Genomic DNA, 21,404 nt, shown 5'->3' on the forward strand with positions numbered 1-21,404 from the left:
AAAGCACCAGCCTGAAGATGACGAGTGAGACCTCGTCGAAACGTCGCCTAGACACCCCAACTTTTACACGGGAAGACACCCGAGGACACCAAAACCTGCATATATATATATATATATATATATATATATATTCTGATTTTAGGATACATCCAGAATATGCTACAACCTGGCATTTGCTTCTTTGCACCTCCTATAGGCATCACTCGCTATATACGGTCATGACTTGATGGTGTTAAGAACAATAACTTATAAAAGCTTTTCTTAAGGATTACACTGACTGCTCTCTTTTCGTATTTTATAATACGTATAAAAATACGTATAAAAATTTGTATTTTTATTTTTTCTCCCCCTGCCCACAAATAAATTTAGATCCAGTAGGTTGGGGCTATCCCATTTCCAGCTGGGTTTCAAAAAATAAAATAAAATGCATGGAAAATCAGTAACCACTCCTTTGATTATTTAGTCAGTAGAAAGTGTCATATTTCTGCCCAACAGCCGATATTCAAGGTGCCTTATGATAACAGAAAATTGCAATGCTGTTAAGACTGGAGATGTTAGGGAGTGGACTTTTTGAATGCAACACATGTTTTGGGATTCTTCCCATTTAGGGGTGCAGTCTTGGCAAATCTCAAAATAAGGAGAAGGAGGCAGGGATTATTATTTTTAAGCAAACTCCACTATAAATAATATTTGTCATTTCTTACTGCACCAAAGCACACAGTACGGCACACACTATGCAACTATATGGGCATAACTGAGCAGGAGATGACCATTGTCACTTTCCCTCATTTTCAACGATGCTCCTACATTTCATCACCTCCTTAGGTTCAGGCATCTGAATCTCTTACAGCACCCTTCCCCAACCTGGTGCCCTCCAGACCTCAACTGCCACCATCCTTGTCCACTGACCATACTATGTGAGGCTGATGGGAGCTGTAGTCCAAAAAATCCAGAGGGCATCAGGCTGGCAAAGGGTGTATTAGAGGCACAACGAACCATTTCTGTGGTACCATGGTGAATTATTGTATGGCTTTATTTACAGAGTGGTGACAAAGTTCTACCAGCACATCCTGGCCATGGTTTTTGCTGTAGAAGAGATCAATGAAAATCCCAGCATCTTGCTTAATGTCACTCTTGGATTCCACATCTATGACAGCAATTCCATTGCAAGGAATACCTACCGGGCCACGTTGGACCTGCTCTGCAACTCACTCCAGTTCTTCCCGAACTATAACTGTGGCATCCAGAAAAAGCTTGTGGCCGTCATCGGAGGACTTAGCTCTGCTACGACCGCACACATGGCAAAGGTCTTGAGCCTTTACAAGATCCCCCAGGTAGGGCATTCGCCTGTGGGGATTTCCCCTGATCTCATATCCTTCCCTTTTCTTTCTGGTAGCATGCTCATTAATTAGAAGCAGGAGGAAGAATAATGCTGGGTGGGGTTTGAGAAAAAATGAGATATTTGCAGAGAGGTACAAAATGGAGCTTTGAGCATATGTTTCTTTATAAAGGGGATCTCAAGGCTGCCTGTTTAATATTCATATTCATCCCACAAAACTGTCTTGCCTGCTTTATCTGACAGAGGTTCATGGCAAACTGAAATTTGCTGCCCTGATGTTAACTTAGGCTGCAGTATGCATGCTTACTCTAGAGCAGTGTTTCCCAACCTTGGGCCTCCAGCTGTTTTTGGACTACAACTCCCATCATCCCTAGCTAGCAAGACCAGTGGTCAGGGATGATGGGAATTGTAGTTCAAAAAACAGCTGGAGGCCCAAGGTTGGGAAACACTGCTCTAGAGTATGTATAACAGATAATAATAATTCCAGGGTTGTATGCGTTCTGCTCTGCAACTCCTGGAACAATGTGGGAACCAGAACATGGTAAGCTCCTCTGTCACGGTCCAGGTTACAGGCCACCGGAGTCCCGGTTTGGTACGTCGGGACCAGGGTAGAGGTCGAGAAGCAGGAATCTGCAGTCCAGGGTCAGCAGTCCAGAGGTCAGGAAGCCAAGAGTCCACGAATCAGGAAACCAGGAGTCAGGAAGCCGAAGCACAGCTAGGTGGGTAGTGTGTTGCTGTGGCAAACAGCCAGAGGGAAATGCTTGTCTTATAGGCCCCTCCCAGCCCTTGCCACGAGGTGCTATGAGTCTTCTGTCAAGCCTCACCTGTGCAGCTGTGCCTTGCCCTTCCAGGCCAAACTCAGGAAGGCCCCAGTCCTGCAAGGCCCTACTAGTCACAGGGCCTGGCTCCTGCAAGCACTCCTGACAGAGTCTCTCCAAGCCTGGTAATATTTCCTTCCTGTGTGTGAATGCAGCCATTTTGTCATCACCAAAATAGAGCCTCCACCATCATTTTATGGCTCTATTTAAAAACTAGAGTAATAAGAATAAATATATAATTAAAAGTATAATATGTGATGAGGTGTTTCTTCTATTTCACCTCTGAAATTTCTGTCATCTCCCGTGCCCTCCCTGCCCAGCTGTCATATGGCTCATTTGAACCAGGAGTGAGTAGCGAATCTCATTTTCCTTCCTTTTACCTCATGGCTCCCAATGAAGCACTTCAATATCAGGGAATTGCCCACCTACTTTTGCATTTTGGGTGGAGATGGGTAGGTCTCATCACTATAGATGATGACAGTGGAGAACATTTCTTGGATGCTTTGGAACCAGTTCTTTCCCATTTAAGAATCTGTCTGGCCTTCACAGAAAGAATTAAAAAGAATATGAGGGTGGCCAGCATACCAAAAATTTTCGAGCACATTCTTAATGATACCCCACTTTTCATGAAAAGCAAAGCCAATGCTATTGTTGTATATGGAGAATCTACAACCATGCAGGGGGTGGCAACTATTGTGTGGTTGACAATGGAGTTCATTCCTCTAATACGTCCTGATTCTGTAGAGATGTATTCTGCAGGAAAGGTGTGGATTACAACAGCCCAAATCGATTTCACATTTAGTCCTTTCCAAAGGTTTCTTGATATGCAAATGTTCCATGGTTCAATCTCCTTCACAATTCACTCTATGGACGTTCAAGGTTTCCAAGAATTTGTTCAGGGTGCAAACCCTTATTATGCATACGGAGATGGTTTTATCAAGGATCTATGGGAACAAGCATTTATTTGCTCTGTTTCAAACTCCTCTGAGTCACCAAACATCACTGACACATGTACCGGAGAAGAGAGTCTGGAGAATCTTCCTGCACCTTATTTTGAAATGAGCATGACTGGCCACAGCTACAGTATCTACAATGCAGTCTATGCCCTGGCACATGCCATACATAATATGTACAGATCTAGATCCAGTCACAGAGCAATGAAATATGAAGGTAGCCTGAGACATCTAAATATGGAACCCTGGAAGGTAATGTCTCCCCAGTGTCCCTGAATGTCATGTGGTTTGGTGTGAAATGTTCAGCTTAGGGATGGCAGAATCCATCAATTTCACCTTTTCTCAGATGCACATTTTCCCAGTCTTAAGTTCCATTCACCATAAGTTTGCAATAATAAAAAAGTCTTCATGAAAGTTAATCAGCATTATAGCATGCATCTCCCCCCTTTTTTTGCAAATGATTTCCCCTGACAGAATACATTCTGTATGTAATGTACACAAATATATTCATTTTTGCACATACTTTCCCCTAATGTACATTATGGGAGGAACCGCATTGCAAAAGTCAATGAAGAGCAAATTTAGAAGAAAAGCTGTGTTTCGAATTACAGTCATACCTTGGGTTACAGATGCTTCCGGTTGCGTATCTTCGGATTGTGGACCGCTGAAACCCAGAAGTACTGGAACAGGTTACTTCCGGGTTTCGGCAGTCGTGCATGCGCAGAAGCGCTAAATTGTGCTTTGTGCATGCGCAGATATGCCGAATTGCAACATGCACATGCGCAGACACGCCGCTGTGGGTTGCAGACACTGCAGGTTGTGAACATGCATTCCACATGGATCACGTTCGCAACCCAAGCGTCCACTGTACATGTTATTTTAGGAAGTGTGATTTAGGGAGGTTCACATTAAAACCCAAATTAAACTGAATTCCCCATCCCTATGACTAGCGTGCCATGTTACAAAATTAACTGGGGGGAAATATATTATTGAGTGTATTCCAAGACTTAAAAGGTTCTTCAATTCTCTCATGCGAAGCTCCACTCGTTTCTTCAGAGGATCGCATTCAACAACAGTGCTGGAGATGAAATCAGATTTAATGAACGTGGAGAATTAGAAGCTGGTTTTGATGTTACCAACTTGATCACTTTCCCAAATCAATCCTATGTCAGGATCAAAGTAGGAAGTCTGGATCCTCAGGCTCCTTCAGAGAAATTGTTCACCATTGATGAGGAAAAAATCCAGTGGCATGGAGAATTCACCAAAGTAAGACAATAGCTACACTCCCTCTCTAATATGAAAAGAAAGGTTATCCACCAGCAGCACAATCTATGAATCTATTCAGATTTAAGCCCAAGTTCAATGGGGTTCATTCTCAGGTCAGTGAGTAGAGAATTACAGCGTAAAATGGGTGGACAACAGTTTTAAAGTGAGTGAAATGAAGCATTTATTCATCCTTTGCCAGGTAAATTTTGTTTGTTTGTATGTTTGTTTGTTTCTTAATTAAGTAGCACAGAATGTTGTGCTGGCAACTAGCGGTGATGATCATGAAGAGAACTACAAGGTAATAAGGATTAGAAAGAATAATTAGGAGGTTTAAACGAGCAGGGTGAGGCTGTTTGCAAAAGGGTTTCAAACATCCGTGTGTCCCGAAAAGCACCATCAGCATCTGATATCGCTATGATGTTAGATGATTGACAGGTGGACAGTCGCACCCACATTTGATTGACAGATGGACAGTCACCCTGTCCCATTTGGCCTGCTAGGAGTGGGGAAATAACCATTTGACCTGCCAACCATTTAATAGCAGCAATTCACTTGCTTAACCTGTCTAACCACCAAAGGAATACAAGCGAATAGCAAAAAGGACCCACGGAAGCGACACTGACACAAAACCCCACACATACACTAAGTAGAATAGAAGCATTGCCACCCCACCCCACCCCACCCACCATTCCCCACTCCACCCCTTTCCCCCTTTTCTTCCTAATGTACCACTAATGTCTCAGCAAACGAAACTGATCTGTAAAAAATGTAACTTGAAAAAAGAGAAACTGCATATACTTTTATAAACCAAGAAATCTTTAATAAAAATGTTTTTTTTTTTTTAAAAAAAAAAAAACAATAAACACCAGCTGGTGAAAACAAAATACCATTTCCCCCAGTCTTTTGTCGTTTATGGACAGGTGCCCCCTGCCTCATTGTGCAATGACTGCTGCCAGCCTGGTTATCAGAAGATCACAAAGGAGGGTGCACCATCTTGCTGCTACACCTGTTCTCCATGCCAAGAAGGGAAGATTTCAGCTCTGGAGGGTAAGGGACAAAGAGCACGGTATTCTCAAGCAAATGAAAAGTGAGAACCAAAGATGTCCAGAGAAATGAGAGTTGAACTTTGAACAGGCACTCAGATCTCACCTCTGGATAGAGAGAGCCACTGTTCCTCAACCTCAGAATTCCCACCTGTCAAATCAGAATCATCATCGTGAGAAGACATGTGGTAAGGCAGGGATGGGGAACCTGTGGCTCTCCAGATCCTCCTGGACTCCAACTCCCATCTGGCCCAGCCAGCACAGCCAATGGCCAGGGGTGATGGGTGTTGTAGTCCAACAACACCTAAAGGGCCAGTCAGACGGAGTTCAGCCTTAAGATCTTCAAAGGAAACCATGCTGGCTATTCCACAAGCAGCTGATTGTCACTTGGTGGTTGGGGCATAGTGTCCTCTTTTGCCACTAGAGTTAAATCCTTCGAAGACAGAGGTCCTCTGGCTGGGCCGGGACGATATGGGATTGAGGGGGCAACTCCCATCTCTTGCGGGGGTGCAATTAGTGCCAGCACCGTCCGTTAAGAGTTTGGGTGTAATCTTCGATACCTCCCTCTCTATGGAGGCACAGATTACAGCTATAACAAAGGCGGCATTTTTTCATCTCCGCCAAGCTAAGCAGTTGGCCCCTTATCTCTCTCGCCCTGACCTAACCACTGTGATCCATGCGACGGTCACCTCCAGACTGGATTATTGTAACTCGCTCTACGTGGGGCTGCCCTTGAGACTGACCCAGAAACTCCAGCGGGTGCAGAATGCCGTGGTGAGACTCCTTATGGGGTCTTCGCTGCGAGATCACATTCACCCAGCACTATACCAGCTGCACTGGCTCCCGGTGGAGTACAGGATCAGGTTTAAGGTGCTGGTTTTAACCTTTAAAGCCCTATATGGCCTAGGACCCTCGTACCTACGGGACCGCCTCTCCTGGTATGCCCCACAGAGAAACCTACGGTCTGCAAATAATAACATCCTCAAGGTCCCAGGCCTCAGAGAGGTTAGGCTGGCCTCAACTAGAGCCAGGGCCTTCTCGGCTGCGGCTCCAATCTGGTGGAACGCTCTGTCACAAGAGACTAGGGCCCTGCGGGACCTGACATCTTGTTCCACCAGGCCTTTGGTCAGTGCGCAGCCTGACTCCCTCCTCTGGCAACCTGCACAGAATATTGCTTAATCGGTTGCCATTAATTTGATTTTAATTAATTTTTATAATGAATATTTTGAATGTGTGATTATTTGATTGTTTGATTATTTGATTATTGTTAGCCGCCCTGAGTCCGGCTTCGGCTGGGGAGGGCGGGATATAAATAAAATTTATTATTATTATTATTATTAGAGGTGAAGCGGGAAGTGCTGCCAACACTGCCCACTCTACTGCTGCTGTGTGCCCTTCCAGGCAGCACCGGTTTGCGTGAGATCCCAAATGGATGCAATCTGGCCCAAAATCTGCACCAATGGTGGTAGCGTTATCCACTGCTAGCAAAGGCAGCGAGGCAAGTGGGGCACCCATAGAAGTGCCACCTGGGGGTCTTCTAACACCAGATGCAGCGGCCTCACCCTGCCTAATGGCTGGGCCAGCTCTGCTTGGTGGCAACACAGAAGTGGACTTTCTTGGTGGCAGCACCCACCCTTGTACCCTCCCCTGAGTGGTTTGAGAGGCAGCTACAGTAACCAGCTTTAAATACCTCTTTGAAAGCACATATTCTTACATAGGCTTTCCTGGAGTCAGATTCCTTCTTTTCAAACTTTTTTTTGAAATCTAAGGTAAATATTGGTTTTCTGTTTTCATTTAAGAAGTTTTATTTTATTGTATTTTAATATGACTTCCTTCATCCTCATCCTGATTATATTTCATGTAAACCACTTCGAGATTTCTTTCTATATGGATTTTACAAATCAACCAATGTAAGCACACCACCGGCAATTGGATAGTTCTTCTGGCATCGGTTATCCTGCTGGATTTAACAAGGTATCTATCAAGTTAGCAGGAAGGCAGGAATTCCCACCCTATCCCAGTCACCCTACAGCTATGTTTGTAACAACCAGGGAAGTCCCTGGTCACCTCTACAAAGATGTAAATATATGAATTGTCACTGAGACTTTTCAACTCCTCCTTTTCTCAGACACGGACTCTTGCTTCCAGTGCTCTGAAGATCAGCATCCAAACGAGGCTCAAAATCGATGCACCCCTAAGATTGTAAGTTTCCTCTCTTACGAAGAACCTTTAGGGATCAGCGTGGCTTTGTTTGCCATCGCTTTTTCCCTGGTAACTTCCTTAGTGTTGGGAACTTTTATTAAACACCGGGACACACCCATTGTCAAAGCCAATAACCGGAGCCTCAGCTACACTCTCCTCGTCTCCCTCCTGCTCTGTTTCCTCTGTCCGCTGCTGTTCATTGGCCAACCTGGGAAAGTGATTTGCATGCTCAGGCAAACATCATTCAGCATCACCTTCTCTGTGGCTGTTTCGTCTGTCTTGGCCAAAACCATGACAGTGCTTCTGGCCTTCTTGGCCACTAAACCAGGTTCCAGGATGAGCAAATGGGTGGGGAAAAGGCTAGCAACTTCCATTATTCTTTGTTGCTCCCTTGTTCAAGTTGGCATTTCGACAGCATGGCTGGGATCGGCTCCCCCCTTCCCAGATTTTGACATGCACTCATTGGCAGGTGAGGTCATAGTGGAATGTAATGAAGGCTATGCCACCTTCTTCTACTGTCTACTGGCTTTTATGGGTTTGCTAGCTGTCGTCAGCTTCACTTTGGCTTTCCTAGCCAGGAAGCTTCCAGATGCTTTCAACGAAGCCAAGTTTATCACCTTCAGCATGTTGGTGTTCTGCAGTGTTTGGGTATCCTTTGTTCCAACCTACCTGAGCACTAAGGGGAAATACATGGTGGCAGTAGAGATCTTCTCCATTTTGGCCTCTGGGGCTGGATTGCTGAGCTGTATCTTTTTCCCCAAATGCTTTGTCATTATGATGAGGCCTGAGCTGAACAACAAAGAACAGATAATAAAGAGAAATAAATAAATGTCCTGAAGTGCCACCTGTCTCTTGTCATGTCCTCACACAGAAAGAAGCATGATGAAAAAACACTGTAGTTAGGCACAGCACCAAGAGAAGGTGCCCCAGACTAGAGCCCCTATTAGGCAGTCTTTGATGGCTTTCCTCATCTGGTACCAGAAGTTTTCACTTTTTAGCAATCTAAGGCAGACCAAGGGAGCCAATGGTGCCCTCTCAAATTTGGTATTATTCAGTTTATTGTCAGCTAACCTTCATAAGCTAACTTGAAAGCACAATGGAGGAGGGCCATATTCCCTCATTTCCTCTCCTTCATGGGGGCCACTCATCAGTGGTGAGCAGGACTGGAGACAAAATTGGATGGAAATTCGCCCAAATCTACACTACCAACACAGGTTGCCATATGTCTGGATTTTCCTGGACATCTCGACAATTCCTGCCCAAACAGTTTCTGACAGCTGAATCCTGGCTATGTCTGGGAAATTCCAGATGTATGCAACCCTAATAATTAACAATTATTATTGCTTCCATTTTGTGCTGAAGTGACTTCAAAGCAACCCATTACAGTCTGTGGCATTCTAACAGGATGGCACCTCTAGAATTTGTCACATACATACACACACGAATTTGCAACACTGTCTGTGCTTGGCTCCCTAGAGCTTAAATACATGACCTTTCACACACCCTTTCAAACACCTGCATTTGGAGAGGATCCCTAACTTGGCACGGGGCGGGGGGGGGGGGAGACCTGAAATACAGGACAAAATTGCATCAATACAGGACAAAACTGCATCAATGCAGGACAAAACTGCATCAATATAGGACTTAGCATTTTACATTGCAATATGGGACAATCCTGTATTACACAGGACATGTGGCAACCCTAGCTAAGATGGAAGAGCTCTCAGCATCAACACCCCAACAGATCTTGCTTCTTGATTAGTCCCAGCTTTTGATCCATTGTCTCCCAAGATAGACGGGTGACAACAACAGGATCCAGCACAGATCAAGCATGTCTCTGCCTCTCCAGCTTCTCAGCCTGCTTTCTGCTCAGCTCACTCACAACACACTCTCCTAAAATTCTCTCCAGCTGGCAGTTAGGTGAGAGGGGGAAAGCCCTATGGCACAGAGCAACTTCTTTGGTTATGCTGATGAAGGTACTTGAGTGGCCAGCAAGGACCACTGGTTTAACAATATAATCCTCTATCTGTTTTTAATTCATACTAGACCCTAAGAATTCCAAGGAACTCAGGGTACCATACAGACTCACCTCTCCAAACCTACAGCAATACTGTCTGAGCCAAACCATACGAGACCTAAAGAATTTGTGTTAGGACCTGAGGTGGGGGAGGAATCTGGATCCTAACATAATAGAAAGTTGAAGACCAAGCAGGGAAACACTGACAGCCAGGTATTAAGTGTGTGTGTGTGTGATGGGCTTCCTCTTCATATGTACGTTTATTAATCTCATTTGAAGTCCAACAAGGTCTCAAGTCAGATCTCAGGTCTCAAAGCACTTAAATTGATGCAGTCCCAAAGCATGACTATAGTGAAATAGACAAGTTCTGGGTGCCTTTTCCTTCTGCAGATTTCCCTGCTGCAGTCTTACAGTGGGGCTTCTGTTACGGCTTATTATCCTCCCCTTAAGCATCCCTGTTTATTATTCTTGCCACTGTTGGTCATTTTTTCTCTTGCACTTCCTTCCCAAGAAGCCCAGGGCAGCAAACAAGACAGAGATAAAACAACACAGATTTTAAAATAATCAAATTAAAGCATGTAAAAGCAGTTGCATATCCTCACAGCTAGTAGCTTCAAGGTATACATTTTTCAAAGCATTCACCATTAAAACAGGCATTGTGTATGCATCTTCTACGTGTTTTGTGCATTGAAAATACATCCCATAGTCTGCAGAAGTGCATCATCTGACTGGGGGGTTGCGTTCTGATCCACAACAAGCATGTTTGGAAGCATAGGATTAAGGCCGTCCTCTATGGAAAACAAATTCCTACTCCATTCAAAGTGCAAGGTTTGGTTGACCTTGGTCTGATCCAGCACTTTGACATTCTCACATGCCCTGGATCTACAGCTGGTATGTAGAACTGTCTCAGTCAGTGAAGGTTGGCTCATGTTGGTACTGATAGGGCAGAAAGCAAGGAGACCAACAGTAGGTGGAGTCAGAGTCTATTGCTGGAGGAGCCAGAGCCAATAATAGATGGAAATAACTACATTGAGACTAAGGAGGTAACGGCTGACAGCCAGCTGGAAGTAAGGTGGGGGATGACTGATGGCAAGCTGAGCTTGGTGGAGCAATGTCCAATTTACTGGGTGTAGCAAGAAAACAGGAAATACTAAAGTGGTTGACAGCTCATACTGTCTGCTGACTCTTCCAATATGGGCAAGCCATTTCCAGTTTCTCTTTTGAGCAGTAAGTTCCCATGGTCCAGCAGCTGAGATCAGTTTAGACTTCCCAGTAAGTTGATTGTGAAAGGACAGGCTTCCCTTCTCATTCTCTGACCTTCTGTAGAAGACTCTTGTAGAGACTGCCTTGGCGGGGAAGACCAAATTCAAAGCTAGAGATATCTAAGGAGAGTTTCCAAGGAGGTGGAATCAAGGTGGAGAAAGACCCCTCTCGACATGGAAGTTCTTTTTCTCGTTCCTGTGCTAGGTATGTCTTGCTACTTTCTGATAACCCCAGCCTCTGGTCCTGCTCTGCTCTGTTCTGTCCACTTACCATATCTGAATAGAAGCATTGGCAAGAATGAGCGATAACAGCAGCAACAAACACACCAGCTGCCTCAGAGGAAAAGGCTGTGGGCAGTGGTGCCTTGTATAGTTGCATGCTTAAAACTCATCAGTATGGCCAGGCGAGAGAGAGAGAGAGAGAGAGAGAGAGAGAGAGTGATCTAAATTGATGTATAATTAATCTGAGCTACTGATTTGTGATGCATTTTGTACTTATTTCAGGAATGAAATGTTATTGTTGCTTTTTTGTTTTTCACCACTACAATGATTTATTTTCTTTAATGTTGGCTGTATATTATTTTTTTGGCGAACAAATACATTGCCCCAAGACATGATCTTAAGCAGTGGTCTTCAACTAATCCAGACAGAAAATCCGAGCCAGGAACATGGGACCAGCTTTCACATGTTCATTTCGTATTTATACTTAGTAGTATCTCTTGATTTTTGGAGGTTTTCTCTTGAATTAAGCTGTGGCTTATATTGAGCAAGAGGAAAAGTCATTGTCCGCATTTATGCTTGCATTATGTTGTCACTTACGGTCATCTCAACTTTCACAATCTTCCTGTTTCCTCTTCCTCTCCACTCATACTGTTTTCTACATTCTCTCTACCTTCTCAAACTTTTCTGTACTTCAGCCTTCTACTTCAATTCACCTGCTCATTGTTGCCTTTTTATCTCCCTCTTCTTCCTTTGGTCACTTTCTTCCATCTTGTGTCATCTTCAATGCTGCCTTTAATTCACCTCTCTGTCATTTAGGTCCTCTCCTAATATCAGCTTTCCTGAAATAAAAATGAACAGGGTTTCTGGGAAAGTTCATCACCCTCAGCACCCAATAAAGACGCCAGTTGCTATTTGTTGCTCCTTGGTTGACGTTTGAACCTTCCCAGATTCTGCTATACTGAAGCAACATATTCTTGTAGTTCCATAACAAACAAACAAAACGCTTTTCTTTCTTTTTCTTATAATTCTTTTAAAAGCAACTAAATAAAACTAACCTTCATTCCAAATCAACACTAAAATATTAAAGAAGCAAACTTACTTGAGAACAGGTCCAATTAAAATAAATGGGCCTTACTTCTGAGTAGACATGCGTAGGATTTGTATGTTAATTTAATTATGATTAACTAAGGTTCTCTCAAGGGACGCAGGTGGCGCTGTGGGTTAAAGCCTCAGCGCCTAGGACTTGCCGATCGAAAGGTCGGCGGTTCGAATCCCTGCGGCGGGGTGCGCTCCCGCTGCTCGGTCCCAGCGCCTGCCAACCTAGCAGTTCGAAAGCACCTCCGAGTGCAAGTAGATAAATAGGGACCGCTTACCAGCGGGAAGGTAAACAGCGTTTCCGTGTGCGGCTCTGGCTCGCCAGAGCAGCGATGTCACGCTGGCCACGTGACCCGGAAGTGTCTCCGGACAGCGCTGGCCCCTGGCCTCTTGAGTGAGATGGGCGCACAACCCCAGAGTCTGTCAAGACTGGCCCGTACGGGCAGGGGTACCTTTACCTTTACCTTTAAGGTTCTCTCTCCCTGGTCAGCTGCATTTCCTTTCCCTTTCCTGCAGGTTTTGTTTTCTTCTTGACATCTTCTGTGGCTGCCTTTTTCCCCCTTTCTCACAACTGCCGGTCTGCCTGCCCTCCCTATGTATCAACTTTCCTGAACTCAGATGTACAGAAAATAAATCTGATTTTTTTCTCTCTCTCAGTACCCTCAGAACGTAATACAGGCAGAAGTGGAGAGGGGAGGAGATATAAAAACCTCCACAGGACTGAACATAGGTAGAGCTCAGACAAAGCTACACAAACCAGCAAACACATTTCATCTTATCCAGTATTTTAGGCATGTTTGCCCATTAAGTTCAGCTAGAATCCCCACACCATTTTCCTCCAGCCCAATCCTTCTGTTTCAAGCAAATAGAAGTCATTGAATAGCAGTCCTTACTGGTGAATAAGCCCTCACATCTCTAGACTCGGGGCTGCCTGGATTCATTCCTCCCTGAGTGTTTCACCACCAACAGCTGCAGCCATTCCAGCGCTTCTTTTCTATGCAGAGGAGTCCAGTGGCTTCTAGGCTTCACAACACAAGCAGCTTTATGTGATTCAGTGAGGCTGCAATAGTCAGGTAAGTAGCCTCTTCTCAAGCCAGGCAGCGTGTTTCCACTATGTGGGAGCAAAGCTGGCCTGGTGCAAAATGAAGAGGGAACTGCCTCACATAACATACCTTCCAGGTGCCTTGGAAAAAGAGGCACATCCCGTATTTTCTCACATGACCTCTGCGGCCATTTTGGGTGTCGTGATCTGTCACGCTCTCACCTCAAAGAAACACTTTTCCCGGGGCCACGACCCCACACAGCTCCCCAAAACTCATGCTTTGGAGGCACCGCACAATATCTCACGAGGCGCATGTCATGTGAGTCTCCCAGGAACACGTCCTGGAAGATGCACATTCCAGTTTTGCATCAGAAGAAGTTGGAAGGTAAGACATAAGACAGATTGGACTGAAGGGTTTGCGTGGTGATGACAGTTTTACTGTGACCCGCCTAGCATGGCCGTACAGCCGACCTGTGGGTACAGACCCACTGACTGAAGACGTAAGCCTAAGGTCTAAAGGGATATATTGCTGCAGCCTTCTTGAAGCTATGCAGGTCTGGGGGCTGGTAAATGCTTGGATGGGAGCCTACCTAATACATATGCTCCCTTGAGTCAAATATAACATGTAAATAACCTTTAGATCAAATCAATTCAAACTTCCAGGCATATTTAACCAGTTCCATCCCTCCTTTTTTATTTCTCTCTTTCAGTTTTCCTGCTTCTTGTTCCACAGCCAGCATCATCTGCAGGTAACATTCCAACTTCTTCCCAGTGAGTTGTTTATGTGGAGAAGACCAGAATGTCTCTAGAGGAGAATCCTTGTCACTTTTGTGCTCTTTTAGCAACCCAGCACCCCCTCCAGCTGCTTTGTGGTTCCCCCAAGTATGCTAGTAACTTCACTCGTATACATGAGTACTTTCTAGGAGCAACCTGTACCAAACTTACAAATCCCAGTGCCACCTCCGCCCCCCTTTTGCAACACCACTGTGTATTATAAAAGCGAAGTCACCCTCCAAGTGTGAATCCTTAGGTAGGTAAAATGAAACATATACCCATGTTTAGGAGCAAAGTTACTGGCATGCTTGGGGAAAACTGCAAGGATTGCAGAACTACAAATATATATATATATATATAGGAGGGGAGGGGGTGGAATGAAAAGTCCTGAAACAGAGCTGGGATGAATAAGACAGTTTGCGGAAACACACAAATAAATTTTAATAGTATGTGGGGTGGGGTGGAGTAACCTGGAACAGGGCAAGGCTAAAACAGAGCACCCCACATTGTGACAGTTCGTTTCGGGTTCCACTTGTTTGCCTGCCACTGAGATCCCTCTGCTTTTCTTCCAGGATCTCTCCCTCCCCCCAAACTCTCCGTACAGACAAATTATCCCGAATACTATGAAGGCGAGAGGGTTGTGCTCATATGCTCAGCTTTCCTAAACAGGATGGTGGAGGGATACAGGTTCTTCAATCAGGATGGGCAACAGATTCTCAAAATGGCTGTCGACCCTTATCAAAAGGGCAGACTGGTTTTTAGGGCTGAAACAAGCAAGATGGGAAATTACAGCTGTGATTACTGGATGGGGAAAGCTGATACAGAGGTCATATCTGCCCGAAGCAACTCCATCTCCCTACAAGTGAAAGGTAGGTTTCTAGTTCCTGGGACGTTGGTGGCCTGTTCCAATGCTGAGAAACCTTAGTGATGGTCTGTCTGATTCATTTTCTTCTCGTCTGCCACTTGCTACATCTGGTGCCCCCAATTTGATGTCCTCTGACACCCCTCTTGATGACTGACAAGGGCCCATGCCCTCCCAGTTTTATCATTCTTTCTTTTTTAAGTGGGTTGTTTGGCTGGGGGTGTCCTCATTGCTAGCCGGTGGCCTGTTTCTTTTGTTTGTGCTATCTACACATGTAGATATTTTGCGTGCCTTTTTTGGGGGGGGTAGAGTTTCTAGACATTGTCCGTTCCTCCCCTGTGAAATGGGGTTTGTTGTTGCTGCTGCTGCTCATGACTAAGAAATTGTCATTTCCCAATGTGAGCCTGGACCCAGAAAGTCTGGGGACCCCAGTGTTAGAAATCTACAGCCTTGCTCAGGGCGGAATAAAGGTTGAGGTAAAGGTAAAGATACCCCTGAACATTAGGTCCAGTTGCGGACGACTCTGGGGTTGCGCGCTCATCTCGCTCTATAGGCCAGGGAGCCGGTGTTTGTCTGCAGACAGCTTCTGGGTCATGTGGCCAGCACGACTAAGCTGCTTCTGGAGAACCAGAGCAGCGCACAAAAACACCATTTACCTTCTTGCCGGAGCGGTACCTATTTATTTATTTGCACTTGACATGCTTTTGAACTGCTAGGTGGGCAGGAGCTGAGACTGAACAATGGGAGCTCACCCTGTCATGGGGATTCGAACTGCCGACCTTCTGATTGGCAAGCCCTACCTAGGCTCTGTGGTTTAGACCACAGCGCCACCCCCATCCCAGGGCAGGGTAGGAGTGGATAACTATGCAGAATATAAATAACATGATTAGCAAATCACAGCTTTAGATTTGCTAAAGAACAAAATAAATGCCTTGGGTGGGAGGTGGCAGCCATCAGCTTAATCTTTCCCTCCCTAGAAACCATCTCAGCAAAAATCAGGCAAACACACACATTAGCTTTCAGGTGGGGGAACCTCTCACTGTTATCTAACACACTATAAGGAGGACCCTTTCTGTACTTTTGTAGCCCTGAAAGTGTAGAATGAACAAACGTATTGCAAATGCACTCATTTGCTGCAAAAAATAAAGCAAAATAATAATAATAACCTTTTGGAGAAATTATAGCTCCAGGTGGCTATTTTCACCAAAAAAAAAACCAGTGCAGAAGTGTTGTGCCTGCAAGGTGCCCCCGTCAATATGATGGAGGGGAGGAAGCTCTGCTGTATATATATATGTGTGTGTGCTTCTCTAACCGGAACAAGTTCAATGGCCTCTGCATACTGAGTATGACTTAGTTGAATACTAGCCCTTTTTATGTTTTCAATTTTTTTACTGCAGAGAAGAGAAACCGAGTTTGCAGAAAGTTTCCCGGCCACCCAAATAAAAAATGTTTAGGCAATTACTTTCATTCTTAGTTATCAGTTTTGGTGAAAAGAAACTAAACTTGTTGGGAAAATTTGGAAATGAGCAGCAAAACCACTAAGTGGCAGCAAAGGCTAGGTTATGCAACCTGAATTCAAATTTCCGGATTGTTGCCAACTATTTAATGAGCCCATATAAGCCGTGTTAATTAGCTATTCTGAGTAGTGCTAGCTTGAATAAAACCCTCAGATCCCTTTCATCGTATGTACAAAGTTGGATAGGAACATTTTAGTGCAGGAGTGTGAACATGTTGGGAATGTGGGCTTGGGGAGCACATCTTTGTTTGGAATTCTATCCTCCCATGTAATACCCAAAATCCTCCTGACACAGTGCATGTGGAAGGCGTTGTGGCACCGCTGCTGACAGCTGTAAGTTGCCCACGGCTCACTTCCATAAAGCACCATGCTCAACACTCAAGCCTGTTAGACCTTTATCTTGGTATTGGATGCTAGCATCACGTTCTCCCATACCCTTTTGGAGATTTGAGCCATTGCCAATACGCTGATTATGGTGGAACCCAACACTGTCTACCATCTCAAGTGTGTGGTCACCAGTGCTGGTGCATGGAGTGCTGGCAACATCCTGACCCAAGACGTTGGTCTTTATCTGCGTCTTTAGGCACACTTTGCCCTAATCTATGTATTTTTGTACACATCTCTTGGCTACAGAACCACATTTCAAAATTCAGAGAAGTGTGGCTGTGTTTTAGTTTTTCTGTCATTTTAGAAAGTGCAAATCAGTTAGGTTCACCTTTATTTTTATTTATTTTTTAAAATGTTTTTATTAGAAATTTCAACATAACAACATATCAAAACATATCATATTCATTATTTTTCCCCTTTCCCCCCAACCCCCCCCCCCCAAGACTTCCCTCAGCTCTTCTCTCTGATTTCTCAACCCATATTATTCTCTGCATGTTATAAAATTATACAAATCCTCACATTATCTATCTACCATGTTATCAATCAATAAATTTGTGTATGTATATTCAAAACCTGCCAAGGAATCCAATTCATTTTGTTGTCTTTTAAAGTAATTTGTGAAAAGTTCCCATTCTTCTTTAAAGTCACAGTTGTCCTTATCTCACAGTTTGGATGTCAGTTTGGCCGGTTCTGCATAGTTCATAATTCAGAGAAGTGTGGCTGTGTTTTAGTTTTTCTGTCGTTTTAGAAAATGCAAATCAGTTACGTTCACTTTTAAATGGGAACTAAATCGCATATCTCCTCCACTCTTCAGTTATTTCATTGCAAGTCTAAAATCTGTTGTCTAAAAATGCTTCCCTGCCCTCACCCTATCTCTCTCTCTTCCCACCCTCTCTCTCCACCCACCCAACCATTGCAAGCATACTTCAGGGTGGAGGAGTTTAGCTAGCCGCTGTCTCTGTGTTACACGAAGCAATCTCAACCCTGGGCATTTATCTTTCTTTCCCAGAAGCCCCGGAAGCCCCCTCCCTCTCTCTAAACCCCAGCCTCCTTGAGTACAACCTGGGAGATAATGTCAGCCTTGTGTGCTCAGCTCCGCCTGAAAGAAAGGAGATCAAGGAGTTCCAGTTCAATAGCGACAAAGAGGAAATATCAGTTGTGCCTCCATATGGCAACGTCTACACTCACAACATGAGCATCATGGAACCCAAAGATGTGGGAAGCTTCACGTGTGGCTACGTAGTGGACCTCTCTGGAAGAAAAGTTATTTCAAAGAAGAGTAATTCTGTCACCATTGTTCAAACAGGTAATCTCCAGATCTATCTATCTATCTATCTATCTATCTATCTATCTATCATCTATCTATCTATCTATCTATCTATCTTCTATCTATCATCTATCTATCATCTATCTATCTATCATCTATCTATCTCTATCTATCTATCTATCTATCTATCTATCTATCTATATCTATCTATCTATATCTATCTATCTATCTATCTATCTATCTATCATCTATCATCTATCATCTATCATCTATCATCTATCATCTATCATCTATCATCTATCTATATCTATCATCTGTCATCTATCTAATATATTTATTTACCTGCCTTTAGCCACTAAAGGCTCTCAGGGCTGCTTAGAAAATAAAAGATCAATATTAAGATGGGCCCTGCCCTCAGACTTACAATCCAAAAATTAAAAAGACACGACATGTAAAGAAAAAGGGAGTCAGAGGGAGAAGGAAATTCATGCTGAAGTAAAGGTTCTTAAAGTTGCAGATCTTATTGCGAAGTTAACAAAAGGAATTCTTCACTGGTGGCTCCTTGTTGTCTTCTTGTAGATAAAGAACATGCTTTGTTTTGAAGCACTCTTCCTTCACAGATAACATGCGAGAGCAGAGCCAATGCCCAGCCAGGAGCCAGGGCAGCTTCTACCACACAGTTATATCCCAGACATGCTGCTTGAGTTGCATCTGACAACCCCCACTGGAAATGGTTCCTTCCATCACAGATGCACAAACCTTTGACTGGATTTTTCCAGCTGGCTGTGGGGAAAGCAGGGAATAGGGCCATGCTATCTCTCTTGCAAATCTATCTTCCATAGATTTGGTTGATAAGATAGGTAAATCACATGGCGAGATTCTGTAGAAATAACACTCGGAGAGTCTGCCAAAATGACTAAGAAGCATTGGGTGGCCCAAACCAATATTCACAAAGTCTTATCTGATTCTGAATAAGAGGACCCAACTTGGGTGAAATGTGGCATCTTTTCATTACACTCTGTAACCAGAAACTCTTTTTATTAGTCAACGGGAACGTAGTCAACTTTTCCAGCTGGAAACGGATGGTGGCCATTGGTGGTTCCTTCTTCACCATCAACAGCCTCATCTTCCTCATCTCCCATTTGTGTTTTTAAACCACAGGTAAGTGAAATGAGTAAACATTTCCTTTTGAACATGTACTTTGGAGCAGGTGTGGCCCAATACATTTTTTGTGGTTGAAGTAAGGGTTTAAGATGATTCCGTTTCGCTGAAAACCACTGTGGTGTTAGATGTGTGATGGTGGACTTGAGACTTTCCGAGACTTGAGCCTTCCATCATGCAAAGCAGAGATGAGGAACTGTTGCTGGACTATGTCCCCTACCATCCCAGATTATTGGCTTTGCTGGCTGTTGAAGTCCAGCAACATCTGGGTGGCAACAGGTTATCCATCTCTGATTGAGCCCAGAGTTGTCTTCCTTGATTGGCCATGATATTCCAGATCACTTTCTCACCACCTGTGGAGGCTGCGGGGAGTGGGGGCATTGCCTCTGAGGCTTTCTGTGTGGCAAAGGATTCAGGATCATGACATAGGGATCATTATATCTAAACCATTGGGACGTGGGTGGTGCTGTGGGTTAAACCACAGAGCCTAGGACTTGCCGATCAGAAGGTCGGTGGTTCGAATCCCCGCAACGGGGTGAGCTCCCGTTGCTGGGTCCCTGCTCCTGCCAACCTAGCAGTTTGAAAGCACATCAAAGTGCAAGTAGATAAATAGGTACCACTCCGGCGGGAAGGTAAATGGCGTTTCCATGTGCTGCTCTGGTTCGCCAGAAGCGGCTTAGTCCTGCTGGCCACATGACCCGGAAGCTGTACGCCGGCTCCCTCGACCAATAAAACGAGATGAGCGCCGCAACCCCAGAGTCGGTCTCGACTGGACCTTTACCTTTATATCTGAACCAGCCTGGGTCCCACCACCTCTCTAGCAAGCTTCACATTATTTATTTATTTATTTATTTATTTATTTATTTATTTATCCGAACTGGTCCCATTCCCAAAGCATTCCACCTCAAGCATCACAACACTGGGAGTTAGGGAGGGAAATGGTTGGTCTGGGTTGCATCTTTGCCTTGAAGTTATGATCCAGGGAAGCCTCTCATCTCTTGCTATTTTTAAAATCATTTTTAGGTCTCCTCCTCAGGTGACAGTAATAGTCCTCTTTGCCCGACTGACGGCAGTCCGACCTCAGCTGTTCCTCAACCCGATTGTGGATTCATTCACCAAATGAGCCAGCTTCCCCCATAAATCACATAACCAGGAGGAAAAATCTGGATCCATCTTCCACAAAAGAGCACAAACAGAGGGCTGCAAACCAAGTTCTGGGTTTCCAGAACTTGCAGTGGAATCATTTGCAGTGGAAATCATTTTGATTGCTCTGTCTTTATAGGTTTTATCACATATTATAAGTGACTTGCTGCAGCAATTGTTTTAGGGGAGGGGGGGAATTGATGGCTTCGCACAATCATTTTGTTGTGTAAACCTGTCACATGAATGAGGACCTTCTGGCCCTGCAATGTTTCTGAATTTCAATTTCCATCAGCTTCAGTCAGTTTCCTGATCCCTGCTCTAACATGCGGACCTCCCCCCCCTCCTTTTTTTAAATGAAAAGACAAAAATGAAAAACCAATTCATTGAAAACAACAACTCAGGTCCTTTCAACCTTTGGGACAATTGCTTTGAAACTTGTACTTTTCTTTTCAACGTTCTCCTCTCAGTATTAGTGGCTGTCTGATACACCTAGATCAGCCCTAGCATTTGCAAATATATTTCACTCCCTCAATAAACATGAACAATTTTTACATTATTATTATTATAATCATTTTGCTAAAAACAACAACAGAAAGAAAGAAAGAAAGAAAGAAAGAAAGAAAGAAAGAAAGAAAGAAAGGAAGGAAGGAAGGAAGGAAGGAAGGAAGGAAGGAAGGAAGGAAGGAAGGTCAGTACCACAATAGTTGCAATGAAACTAGACAGAGTGTCACTATGGGAAATGAGCGTGCTCTCTATCAATCAAACACATCTCTTTCTATATTCTAAGTATTATTATTATTATTATTATTATTATTATTACTATTATTATTATTAACATTGAAGATCCCAGGGTGGTTTACAATGCCTACTAATAAATACAGATAGTATTCTGCCATCAGAGACATATTCCTGGCTGCTATTTGGTGATCCACTCTTCACTCCCCTTTTTCATTGTGTATGAAAAGATTTAAAAAGTAATGCCTGCCCTGTCTTCATCACACTCAGTGCTGCTAGCATTTTGCAGCAGTTCACTTT

At 44.1% G+C, this 21,404-nt stretch overlaps 2 protein-coding genes across 2 annotated transcripts; both read left to right on the plus strand.

The window, feature by feature from the left end:
* Positions 1 to 1,076: 1,076 nt before the first annotated feature.
* On the plus strand, positions 1,077 to 8,699 carry LOC310830403 (vomeronasal type-2 receptor 116-like; the record flags this gene model as incomplete). Its single annotated transcript, XM_083710189.1, has 4 exons — positions 1,077 to 1,334; positions 4,167 to 4,376; positions 5,297 to 5,423; positions 7,548 to 8,699. 4 exons carry the CDS (start codon positions 1,077 to 1,079, stop codon positions 8,447 to 8,449), a joined length of 1,497 nt encoding a protein of 498 aa, XP_083566315.1. The 3' UTR covers positions 8,450 to 8,699.
* A 2,158-nt stretch (positions 8,700 to 10,857) lies between these two features.
* On the plus strand, positions 10,858 to 20,920 carry LOC310828999 (immunoglobulin superfamily member 1-like). Its single transcript, XM_083707136.1, has 6 exons — positions 10,858 to 11,105; positions 13,970 to 14,008; positions 14,606 to 14,902; positions 17,808 to 18,104; positions 19,110 to 19,226; positions 20,250 to 20,920. Exons 1-5 carry the CDS (start codon positions 11,075 to 11,077, stop codon positions 19,217 to 19,219), a joined length of 774 nt encoding a protein of 257 aa, XP_083563262.1. The 5' UTR covers positions 10,858 to 11,074; the 3' UTR covers positions 19,220 to 19,226; positions 20,250 to 20,920.
* Positions 20,921 to 21,404: the final 484 nt, after the last annotated feature.

This window comes from Podarcis gaigeae (genome assembly GCF_964106915.1).
Source record: "Podarcis gaigeae genome assembly, chromosome: 13".
Lineage (NCBI taxonomy): Eukaryota > Metazoa > Chordata > Lepidosauria > Squamata > Lacertidae > Podarcis > Podarcis gaigeae.

What these genes read in the sequence shown, in the direction of transcription:
- LOC310828999 (XM_083707136.1), top strand. Translation starts at nt 11,075, where the DNA reads ATGGAAGTTCTTTTTCTCGTTCCTGTGCTAG. An exon ending in CATCTCCCTACAAGTGAAAG is followed by an intron (nt 14,903 to 17,807) that starts GTAGGTTTCTAG and finishes TTTCTTTCCCAG; the next exon opens with AAGCCCCGGAAGCCCCCTCC. An exon ending in TGTCACCATTGTTCAAACAG is followed by an intron (nt 18,105 to 19,109) that starts GTAATCTCCAGA and finishes TCTTTTTATTAG; the next exon opens with TCAACGGGAACGTAGTCAAC.